Here is a 12494-nt window from a genome sequence, read left to right on the forward strand (position 1 = left end):
TTAGAAGGAACGTGAGAGGGTGCATCAGGAAGAGCGAGAGAGGTTGATCCAGAAGGGACGGGAGAAGGTGCATTAGGAGGAGCAAGAGAGGTTGACTGGGAAGGAACAAGTGAAGTTGACCAAGGGTATGTGGAAGAAGTGTACTAGAGATATGATTGCGGTAAGTATAAGTTTGGTTTTAAAAATTTGTGTTATGGATTGTTGTTGTTTGTGTATTTGAATTTATGTATTGTGTTGCTATTGTTTTTATGATGCAATAATTGAAATCAATGAGTGGACTCACCAATTCTATTTTAAATCAGTTAGAAATAGTTGAAAAAGTTGTTTTTGGTGGTGTTCGAAAGGTAGTTGTTTTATCACAATTTTTTCAAAATTTTTAAAAGATATCTAGAGAATAAAAAAAATAATTTTCATACCTATAGACTATAGTGTCCGTTAAAGTTTTAAAATGTTGGGAACTTATTTAGTTCTTTACGTTAGAAGATGCTACCACTACAATCACTATTTATTTATCATAACAAAAACTCAAAAGTGGCTAAAAAACAAAAGTTTGGAAACTCATTAAAACCCCTAGAAAAACTTATAACTTCATCAAAGTAACAAAGAGATTCATATTTAATTATTTTATTACCAATGAAAAAGCAATTCCAAGAGTCACACGAAAAAAAAATCATTTTTCACAATCTTCTACATACTATCACCATCTTTCCACTTGTTTCAGAATGGCTATAATACTACCATTTTGTTTAAGAAAAGACACTTTAAATATAATACTCGTACATCTTAAATTTATAAAATCTTTAAAAAAAGCATAATCGTGAAAATTTTCACACTCAACAAAAAAAACACAATCGTAAAGATTTTCACACTCAAGAGATTACCTCATAACCAAAGTAATACGAAATAAAGATAAATCTGAGTGACTTATTTAATAGTCTGACGTTCTTGTTGTTGGAGATGAAGATTTAAGGAATTTTATAAAAATATAGGTATATTTAAGAATATCTTGATTCTTGTTGAATATGAATGTTAAGAATTTTTAATAAATGTGTCACACATTATTAAAGGAAAATGTATAATAATTTTAAAATTTCATCATATTAATGTAAGACCGCGAATTCGAATCTATACATTTCACTTATTATTTTTATTGATGAAATTTCAGCCTTAGATCTACTTGACAAAAATGATAAAAAAAATGAATATTCATCACAAAAAAAAACCAGAAAAGAAATAAAAATAAAACTGAAATTAAAGGACTCCCCTAGACAAAGTCAAGTAATAAGCATATGTTCTCTTCTTCCTAACTATGGCTAATCATTTGGCTAATCATTTTTTTACTCTAATATATTGATTGTAAAATAGTCTCAAAGTTTTCTATTCCACTTACTACAAAGCAAAAGAACGCTAAGTTAAAAATGTTGAACAAATATAACGGGAAATTGTTTCTGGCTTTCCAGTAAAAGTTAAGATAACATACTTCATAAGTTTTCACTTAATAGGTAGACGTTGAAAAACCTTCTAGTAAACACCTTAAATCCTCAATATCAACTATTTAAATAATGCTAGGCTTCAGCAAAGCTCAAATCATCATCAAGAATTGGTCAAGGCAAGTTGAAATCAAACAGAGGCAAGTCAAAACAAAATGCATTTAGGGGGAAAAAGGTGGGAATCGTGCAAGTTTTTACCTTGCAGCACTTGCAAAACTCAAAAAACAATGATCCTGTTCTTGAAATGCCATCCCTCAAACTAAGATGCTACAGATTTATCTGTCATTACTCATTACTAATTAAAATATCTTCAATACCTTTAACAAGATTAACCATATATCGTGACTCATGAGGATATATCTCAAATTAAAGTTTAATCTAATGATAACCAGTCAAACACACAGTCCAACAGAAATGAATTGAATTCTAACAATCCAAAACTGGCCAAGTATTCCCAGGGTTGGCACATTCACACCTCTTCTATCAAAGTATACTTTTTACCTGATTAATGTTTGGGGGCGACAGATTATAAACGAATATAGACACTGACAACTAACTTCACTCATCATTACGGCTGAGCTGAAGTACATATCGAGCATTTTGCAGAAGAGCATTGGCTTCCTCATTTGATGCATCAAGTGTACGCAATTCTTTGATTTCTTCCTGCCATTTTTCAACTTGCTCCTTGTGAATCCTGCATATTAGAAAAATAAAAGAATCATATCCTAAATTGTCAAAAACTAACAGTATTAAAAGTGAAAGATAGTTCCAGGTTTGAATGTTGAATGGTAACTTCATATCTCACATAATCAGTTTCTCTTCAAATTCATTACAGAGATCCTTAAACATTGTTTTCCCTGATTCTAAGAGCTCAGATACCTACAAGAAACCCACAATTAAACATTTCAAGGAGTTGACATTCATCTAGAGTATGATTTCAAGCTTCAAACAGTGTGTAACTAACTATATATAGCCAATAGTCAATGTAGAACCGACACCTGTGAAAAAAATGTGTCCGAGTCAGTGTCGTTGTTCAAAACCGACAGCAACACTTGTGGTTACGTTTAATTTATTCATTTTTTAAAATTATTACTGGTGTCGACGTGTCAGTGTCGGTGCCATATTTCCGATGTTTGTGCTTCATAGCTAATAGATACCCTCTGAGTAAAGTTCTCGATCTTCTCGAGAACAAGAGAAATGTTGAGTTCCATATCTTCAGATCCAACGAGGTTAGTCTCGAATCCTTCATCCTGTACAAGTATCATCTGAGATTCTGCTTCATCTCCAATCTTTTCCTGTAGATGTTTATTCATCAAGAGAAAAACAAAATGAAATCTAAAATGATGCTAGAAATGAAGTAAGAATTCAACAAAGTTGAAAACAATTACCTCAGGTTTCATACGTTTCCTTGCACCTCCGCTATCCATGCTTCCCTTTTGAGTCGACATTCGTTGATTAAGCTTACGGATGCAATTACAAAATCAGTTACGATTAGTTTCTAGGTTACATAAATTTCTTAATCAAGATTAGTTTATTATTATAGACAAACATGATAAATCACAAATTTCAAAAAACTGAGACTAAGTAGTTAATCGCGGCCGAAATCGGCGTGTTTGCGGCGATGCGGAGGGGAGCGACCGCTCAAATGCATTTCACGAGAACAGAACGGCGCGCATCACTGTTGCGGCTGTCTCACATGCATTTCACGGCGCATGTAGCTGCCGTCGCGGAGTTTCGCGGTTGCTATAATGAAGTTATTCTGAAAAATGAACTAAGCATGTGGAGAGAGAAACCTGAAGAAGCGCAGTAGAGAGAAGAGGGATGGTGAAGAAGAAATGAAAAATCACAATAGGAATCAGTGGCGTGCAAAGGAAGGACTTAAACTTGGTAAAGCGAGATGATGAAATGAAAATATTTAGTAATAAAACTTAAAAGAGCGAAAATTGAATAGAATAAAAATTTAAATCGAATAAAATAAATAGATAAGTATAAGTGCATGGACAAGTTTAAAAAATGGTGACTTTGTTTTTTATTAAAAAGTAAATTAAAAAAATGACATTTAAATAACAATATGAGAAAAGGGAAGGATGGCCAAAAAAAAAAAAAAATTCCTTAAAAAACTTTGGGTAAACTATCACCATTACAAATTTGATGACTTATTGAATATTGCAGATAAAATTAACGGATATTTCACTATCCATTATTTAAGAGTATGAATACGGATTTAATGATATTCATCATTGTGAGTATCTATATTTGTTAATAATCGTCAAAATACTTAAATATTATTATTCTGGTCTAGGCCGAGCAGGCCCAGTCCAGGGTTTAGGCCCAATTAGGCGCATGTCTTCTATTGACTGTTGGAGCGTCAAATCTACGTGTCTCGTGAAGAGCGTGTTGTCAACCTGCTAGTAGAAGACTCGGTCCACGACCTCCGAACCCTACGGTCGATTCATCCAGGATATGAGTCACATGCTAACTCTGCCCTACCACGTAGGATCCTAACAGTTTCCTACTTCTGGGCCTCCAATAATCAGCGCTGGGGGCTATAAATACCATCTTTCACTAGAGGGTCGGATATTCATTCTTTTCTCACTCTACCTTAGTACTTGCACTCCCTTGTTCTCCTTCTTACATTGTCATCGGAGTACCCTGCAGGTACACCCTTCCCCCCCGTTCTCAAAATCCAACAAATTGCAGGCTATTGACGATCCAGTCTGATCAGGTACGATCAATTATTATTTTTAATCTAATGACACCTTGCAAGCATACAGTCATGCACTATTGAAATAGGAGTCGTAGATATTAAATTTGAAAAAATTGGTAAAAGGAGATTCCATTTTATATAGATCGTATGATTTGTTTACATCATAAATTAAAAATGATTATGACCATAATAGTGTTGGTATCTCTGAAGATTATTCAAAGGTTGCTCAGGATCAAAAGAAATCTATGAAAAAACTAGTTGATTTCTATTTTGGCACAACAAATTCTTCATGATTCCAAAACTAAATATAATACTTATCTTATCATAACTTATGGTAATACGTCTATCCCTAAATCCTTGATTGTTTCATAATCTTTAAGGATATTAATGGTATGGTGAGCTTGCATGCAACAATGATCTTTCAGGCGTTCAGGGCATACTTTTCTTATGCGACCCTCCTTCATACAATGATAGCATCAAATATCAAATGTTTTGCCACTGTCGGACTTCTGGTGACTTTTATCTTTCTTCTTGTCGAACTTACCATCATTTTGCAAGAATTTTCCCTTAACGGCCAAACCTTCACCAACTGTCGAAGATTTATGATCCTTTCGTTCGTTTAAGTCCTTAGAATACAAGGCTGATTGAACTTCTTCAAAGGTCAGTGACTCCCTTCCATACAAGAGAGTTTCTTTGAAGTGAACATGTGTTCGAGGAAAAGCGCACAACAGTAACAACGCTTGGTGTTCATCATCGATCTTCACATCAATATTTTCACGATCAAGAATCAGCTTGTTGAACATATCCAACTACTCAACCAACAATTTATCTTCAATCATCTTGAATGAGTACAAAGCTTGATTCAGGAAGAGTCGATTCACCAACGATTTTGTCGTGTACAAACTTTCAAGTTTCACCCATAACCTTGATGCAGTCGTCTCCTTTGATACCTGTCGAAGAACCTTATCATGAAGGCTTAACAGAATTGCGTCGTGGGCTTTCTCGATCATGGTCGTATTTTCCTTTTACGTTAACGCAACGTCCATAGTCGTCACTCCCTTCAACACTTCCAAACAATCCTGTTGGACAAGTAGGGCTTTCATCTTCAAACACCACAGACCAAAATCGTTCACTCTTGTGAAATTTTCAATCTCATACTTTGTTGAAGGCATCTTCTCCATGCTCACCGCACCAATTTGTGGTGAAAATGATGCCAAGAACATAGTATAATAGGGAACACAATGGGAAGCAATAAGAACAACAAGGATATGTTATAACTGCTATTCTTTACTTTATCTATTAATCAAGATTACAAGTGTTACAAGAATAACAAATAACCCTGTCACCCTTAATAAGGATTTGTAGTATGCAATGATGAGAGACTATTGTGTTATTTATAATAAACCTAACATACTAAACTAATGGGATTTTTCATAAATACCCATTACAAGCCAACTTAGGGTACAAGCTAACTTAAACAATTGGACATAACAAACATGCTCGCTTCTAAATACTAACAACCCTAACATTTCGATACCCACATACTAGAACGAACTCCGACTATAATCTGTAGGTTTTCGACACATTCTTTGTCAAAAACAGGAAGCTACTCTTCGACCCACTAGAGTTCGATCCAATTCTCATAACAATGAATTAAGTGATGTGTTGAGATTGCAATTCCCTGTGTTGAAGCATGTTTCTCGACAGAAATAAGGTTCTGACGAAAAATAGCCTAGTTTGTGTGTGTCAAATTTGTGCGTGTCAAATTGTCGAAGGAGTTGCATCAACAAGATTTTGACTTAGGCCTGATTTTGTAGTTAACAGAATTAGGTATATAATTTGGACTTTGTATTTTGATCTTTTCTTAGGGAGAAACAAACCCAAAATCTATAAATAGGGAATAACCCCTATTATTGAAATATATTGTGAAATTGCAATGGCAAAGAATAAGATTCCAGTTTGAAAGCAGAGAGAACTCTACAAAGAATATTTTCTTTTTCCTCTATTTTTGGTAAACCCTAATTCCCTTTTTCCTTAATTATATTTTCTTTCTTCTCCATTGTTAATTGCTACGCAGAATCATCTTGCAACTAAGATTGGTTGATTCATTTGAATGAAAAGTGAAGTACAAGAGGAAATTAAATTGGTATAATTGAATCTTATTCATCAAGATTGATTAGGAATTCTCCATAGATTTGGTGTAATTCCAACACAATGGAGTAGATAATATTAGAAATACATTTTTCCTTAAGCAAGCTCCAAGAGCTTGGAATAAGAAGATTGACAGTTTCCTAAGGAAGAAGGAATTTGTGAAGTGCACAACTGAGTATGGCGTATATTTAAGAGGAAGCAAGAGTGGATTGCTTATACTATGTCTCTATGTCGATGACTTGTTAATATCAGGTAGTTGTAAGAAAGAGATCGGAGACTTCAAAGGTGATCTTATTAAGGAATTCGAAATGTCTGATTTACCCAACATTTCATACTTCCTTGGCACCGAATTCTACAAGAGTAGTAGAGGTTTGATGATGCATCAAATAAGATATGCAAGTAAAATACTCAAGAGATTTGAGATGGAAGAATGCAACTCGACTTCGACACCGGCTGAACTAAGATTGCAATTGTCGAAAGACTCAGATGAAGATTATGTCGACCCAACACATTACAGGAGACTTATTGGGTAATTAAGATACCTTCGTCACACAAGGCATGAACTAGCACACAATGTGGATATGGTGAGTAGATTCATGCAGAAACCAAAGGTATCACATCTAGCATCAACGAAGAGGATACTAAAGTATCTCATAGAAACTATCGACTATGGCATTTTATTTTTGTCAGCTGATGAAGGAAAAGAATGCAAACTTGTGGGTTACACCAACTCAAGTTTGTGTAGTGATGCCGAGGATCGAAAATCCACAGCTGGTTATGTGTTTATGCTAGATGGCGCACCAATTGGTTGGAGTTTGAAAAAAGATCCAGTAGTAACACTATCATCATGTGAAGCAGAATACATAGTTGTTTCTCTTTGTGCATGTCAAGCAACGTGGGTGATGAACTTGGTAGAAGAGATTACAATAAAGGATCATGGAGCAATTTCCACGAAGGTCGACAACATGTCATCTATTAATCTGGCGAATAATCCGATAGCACATGGACGAAGCAAACACATTAGAATGAGGTTTTGTTATCTTCGTGAGCAAGTAGCAGATGAGAAGCCGAATCTGAAACACTAAAAAACTGAGAATCAGGTTGCAGTTATCATGACCAAATGAGTGCAGGTCGAAGTGTTTAAGTTAAGATCAATGATGAATGTAGATAGCTTAGACACAATGAATTAAGTGGTGTGTTGAGATTGTAATTCCTTGTGTCGAAGGCAGTCGCCAGTTGTCGCACGCTCGCGAAAAATGAACAACAGAGTCGCCACTAACATATCTCTTCTAAAAGGAAAGGAACGCCAGCAAACCTAAAACGAATAAGAACAAGGTCTTTCGACCAGAGAACTGGGTACGAGAGTCGGTTATGTAAAGGGAAGGTATTAGCATCCTTCACGTCCGTCGTACTCGACGATATCCACCTATGTTTGTTTCTATCTAAAGGGTGTAATCTATGTCTAGGCCTACTTGCGAATGAAAGCAAAAGAAATACGGGAAAAAGAAAGAATTTTTTACAATTGTGCTCGCTTAGGCCCCGTGACCCCATGCCTACGTATCCTTTTCAGGAATCAGAGCATCGTAGTTCGGCTCAAGATTTTCTGTTTGTTTTTGTGTTTTTTAGTTGAACAGAGGTTAAGGTTACAATCCACGATGCTCGACCTTGGAAGACTTACACGCCTAAGTATGAAATGGACTTAAGTTGTTCTTTAGAAGTTAAGGAACATTGGCTTGTGGTTTTTAATTGTAGAGGGATGATGAACAATTTCCACTACGGGGTAACTCATCATCTTTCTACTTTGTTTTAATTTTGAACCTTTATTAGGTATTTTAAGTGTTTTTGGTTGGGTATTTTTTAAAGGAAATTATTTTGTGAGTTGAATCACATAAGAGTGTATAAGTGGCGTCAAAGCATATTAGGGAATATATCCCACTCACTTATATTCCACTTAGGTATATGAAAATGTGATTCGCCTCTTTATTGATTAAGTGTTTTAAAGTTGAAAAAGAAAAAGAAATGAATAAAGGGGAACTAACCTAATTCACTAACCTAATTGTTATTGTCTTATAAAAGTCTAAATCCTAGTTAAGATCTAATATACTAAGGGGAAAATACTAAGTATAAAGGATGGGAAAAAGTCATTTAAGTTGACTAAAATCAACTTTAACAACTAGGGTATTTTAGGTATTTCACAAAGTACACAAATATTCAAAGAGAAATAAAATTTAAACTAAAAAGAAAATATTCACAAGCATTTTGGTATTTTTGTTCAAGCTTAAACTATTTTTTGAATTAAAACTAGAAACTAAGTATTTTTTTTATTAACATGTACTAATCAAAATCCAAAGAAAAAATTAACAAACAATCAATTAAAAATCCTAAAATAAAATCCATAGATTCCTAAAATTCTAATTGGTTAAGAAAATATATTTTTGTCATTTTTTATTTAAGAAAAAAAATTGAATTAACAAGCAAAAGAATAAAAGAAAACTATTTTTATTATTTATAAAGTCTGTCAACAGGGGGTGTGGAAGTAATCTCAACATGGACTGATTTTATGTCTAGCACGCAATGGGTCCAGAAGTCCAGGGGTGTGATTAGGAAACGGCGCGAGGTCCAGTAGAATCCAGACGTGGCCCAATTCCATTTTTTATTATTCATTTTATTTCATACATTCAGCATGTCATTTATTTTTTATATGGTTTCTATATTTTCATATGTAACGTTAACTTACATAAAGACTGTGTATCAATGGGGCATGGCTCACTTAAGTGACTAACAAACAAAATAAACCCTGAGCCAATAGGATTGCACCACCTCACCTGACAATCATTAGAACAAGGCAAAATGGAAATAAAATGGGACATAGAACCAATACGCGTCCGCCACCTAAGCACAGTTGAGAAAGAAAACATGGACACTCAGACGCTGGAGATGCTTTCTCCGATCGTCTTCTTCGATCTCACTCACGGCGGGGGCGGACAACTTTTCCAGAAATACCAAAAGATGACACCTTTCTCCTCGAAATATCGCGTAGAGTCCGATTACGACATTAGTTTCTCCTAATTCTTCCTCCATCTTCCAAACTGAGACCATCTTTCAAAATCCTAACTTAACTAAACTTCATGAAAGCAAAAGATCCTTACACCAAAACAGTCCTTACGTTGCGTAGAATCTAAACACGTGATTTACACGTCAAAATACTCAAACATCTAATGCTCATACGAATGAATCAGAGATTCAGGAATTTCAAAGATACGGTCAATTCAGTTACACTACATGCCCTAATCATACAACTAGCATGCTAACTAGGTTTGAACGGATACCTGTAAATTCTTGATTTGACGCAAGCAAGAAAAACTCTATAGCTACATTCCTCCTCTTTATCAATGGCGCATGACGTTGAAATGAACATAAACCTATGAGAAATAAACTCAAAGGCGGATTGAATCCCTACGACTAGGGCTGACAATGAACCAGACTAACTCGAAAATAGTTCGAAATTCGATTCGAAAGTTAAATCGTTGTACTAGGTTCATGAACCAAATGAGCTGAGTATGAGCTAAAAACTAAGTTCGTTAACTAAATGAGCTGAACTTGAACTATACATAATTCGACTCGTTTGGTTCATGAATCAACTCGATTATATGTGAGATAGATTATATTGTCTTTAAGAGTAGGTTTAAATATTTACTCTAAATCTTAGTATCATATTTTATTTTAATCTTACGGTTTTAATTGATAATTTATATTCTCTAGTGAACAAAATATTTCTACAAATAAAATAAAATCGTATAAATTCCAATCTTATATAACTTTTATTTATTTCTATATTTTTTATTTAAAAAATATTACTTTAGAAAGTCAAATTTATATATATATATATATATATATATATATATATATATATATATATATATATATATATATATATATATATATATATATATATATATATATATATATATATATATATATATATATATATATATATATATATATATATAATAGACTTTAAAGAATTACTTTTAAGTCCGTGAAATAAGCGAGTTGAACCTCACAAGATAAATCTAATGAGTTGAATCGAGATGTTTGTGAACGTCTAACAAATCGAGTTTGACCTGAAAAAAAGTTCGAGATAAACTCGAACTCGAATTCAAACTCGGCCAATTCTTAACGAGTCGAGTTTGAGCCGAAAAAAAAGTTTGTCATGAACTCGAAGTCGAACTCGAATTCAGCCAATTTTTAACGAGTCGAACTGAGCTGAAGCAAGTTCGACTCGACTCGACTTATTTCCAGCCCTACTGGCTTCGACTGAAGAAAGAGTCAATAATGGTGAATCATGGTGCTTGTGAATGAGTCTTGAGAGGATGATGATGGAGGAATACACCAATTGCGAAGGTTGTAGTTGAAACACGATGCTGGATAAAGATGATAGGAGCTCGTGGATATGATGATAATGGTTATCATTGATTAATGAAGGTTGCAAAGAGAGTGAAGTTATGGAGTTTGTTACATGATTGTTAGGGATGTTTGTTGAGAATCGGTTATGGAGAGAGATGAGAGAGAATGATGAGAGGGAGAAGAGTTGAGAGAGAGAGAAGGAAGAAACTGGAAAAAGAAAAATGGGATATGAGATGCCTAGCCAGATGCCAAATATCAAACATATAGGTGTGTGACTTTGGGACCTTATGATTTACTCAATACACATCTAATTGTCATGATTTTGATTCCAATTGAAAGAGGGCACGGAGGAGAATAGATAGGTGTTGGAGTTGACTCTTTAAGATGTTTGCACTTCTTTAGAATTGGACTTGAATGTAATGCTTGCGTTGAACACAATTTCTGGCCTGGCAAATTGACTTGATTCAGTTTTAATCTTCCATCTTCAAGACTCCCTATCTCCAATTCTAGGCTTCTATTGTGAAAACTCCCAACTACAAAGTTGTTCATCTTCATAAGATGAGCAACTTTGTTATTGAACTTGTTTCAAAATTTTGCCATCTGACACGTGTAATATGGAGGTGAAGTGAGTTGATCAATCAACTTTCAAATTTCCCAAAAATTCTTTAAGTGTATAAGTTTCTATTTTTGGAAATTCCTATTTCAACTAACTTTCCATTTTTGGCAGTTTTGCATATTTCTTGATTATATTTGTTTTTTAATCAATTTCCACCAAAAATCAATACTGGACAACTGACTTTTACTTTGACCAAAAAGTTAACTATTCTGATTTTTCCAATTCCTGATGAATTTTCTTGATTAATCAGCTTCCAATCCAATTTCCAATCAGTCTTCAACCAATAAAATCCACTGAATATTTCCTCAAGGCATCCATATTATTTCATACTCAAAAGTTATCTCTTGATTAAATGTTGACCAAAAAGTCAGATAAATTCAGGGAGACTAGATGAATTCCCATCTTGTACATTCCAACCAATGCCTTGAGTTGAAGATGAGGAAACCCTGATTCAAGAAAACCTCCAAAATAAGGATAATGCCATCTGATTAAACCCCAGGTCCTCTCCTTTTGATCAAGAATTCTCTGCAGTATCAATGGTATGAATGCATGCATTATGCTATGACATAAATGAAGTATGTTTATGAATTATAAGCCAGATAAATAGGGTAGGACAAATTTGGGGTATGACTCGACAGAAACAAGGTTGTGTCGAAAATAGCCTAGTGTGTGTCAAATTTTTGTGTGTCGAATTATCGAAGGAGTTGTATCAACAGGATTTCGACTTAGGCCTAATTTTGTAGTTAACAGAATTAGGTATATATTTTGGGCTTTGTATTTTGAGCTTTGCTTAGGGAGAAAGCAAACTCAAGATCTATAAATCGGGAGTAACCCCTATTATTGTAATGTACAATAAAATTGCAATTGCAAAGAATAAGATTCCAGTTTGGAAGCAGAGAGAAACTCTGCAGAAAATATTTTCTTCTTCCCCTATTTTCGTTAAACCCTAATTCCCATTTCTTCCCCAATCATATTTTCTTTCTTCTCCATTGTTAATTGTTGCGCAGAATCATCTTGCAACCAAGATTGGTTGATTCACTCGAGTGAAGAGTGAAGAAGAAGAGGAAATTCGATCGGCGTAATTGAATCTTGTTCATCAAGATTGATTCGGAATTCTCCATAA

The 12494-nt window shown here is 34.3% G+C and overlaps 2 protein-coding genes across 2 annotated transcripts; one reads left to right on the forward strand and one right to left on the reverse strand.

The window, feature by feature from the left end:
- Positions 1 to 1744: 1744 nt before the first annotated feature.
- Positions 1745 to 3411, reverse strand: LOC131627296 (uncharacterized). Its single transcript, XM_058898134.1, has 5 exons — positions 3284 to 3411; positions 2879 to 2950; positions 2648 to 2785; positions 2296 to 2369; positions 1745 to 2184 (listed from the first exon to the last, which is right to left on the reverse strand). The coding sequence occupies exons 2-5, from the start codon at positions 2936 to 2938 to the stop codon at positions 2049 to 2051; spliced, it is 408 nt and encodes a 135-aa protein (XP_058754117.1). The 5' UTR covers positions 2939 to 2950; positions 3284 to 3411; the 3' UTR covers positions 1745 to 2048.
- Positions 3412 to 6929: 3518 nt separating this feature from the next.
- Positions 6930 to 7433, forward strand: LOC131627309 (secreted RxLR effector protein 161-like). The gene has a single exon (XM_058898147.1). The coding sequence runs from the start codon at positions 6930 to 6932 to the stop codon at positions 7431 to 7433; it is 504 nt and encodes a 167-aa protein (XP_058754130.1).
- Positions 7434 to 12494: the final 5061 nt, after the last annotated feature.

This window comes from Vicia villosa, unplaced genomic scaffold (assembly GCF_029867415.1).
Source record: "Vicia villosa cultivar HV-30 ecotype Madison, WI unplaced genomic scaffold, Vvil1.0 ctg.000358F_1_1, whole genome shotgun sequence".
Lineage (NCBI taxonomy): Eukaryota > Viridiplantae > Streptophyta > Magnoliopsida > Fabales > Fabaceae > Vicia > Vicia villosa.

What these genes read in the sequence shown, in the direction of transcription:
- LOC131627296 (XM_058898134.1), bottom strand. Translation starts at nt 2,938, where the DNA reads ATGTCGACTCAAAAGGGAAGCATGGATAGCGGAGGTGCAAGGAAACGT. An exon ending in GGAAACGTATGAAACCTGAG is followed by an intron (nt 2,786 to 2,878) that starts GTAATTGTTTTC and finishes AAACATCTACAG; the next exon opens with GAAAAGATTGGAGATGAAGC. An exon ending in TTTGAAGAGAAACTGATTAT is followed by an intron (nt 2,185 to 2,295) that starts GTGAGATATGAA and finishes TCTAATATGCAG; the next exon opens with GATTCACAAGGAGCAAGTTG.
- LOC131627309 (XM_058898147.1), top strand. Translation starts at nt 6,930, where the DNA reads ATGGTGAGTAGATTCATGCAGAAACCAAAGGTATCACATCTAGCATCA.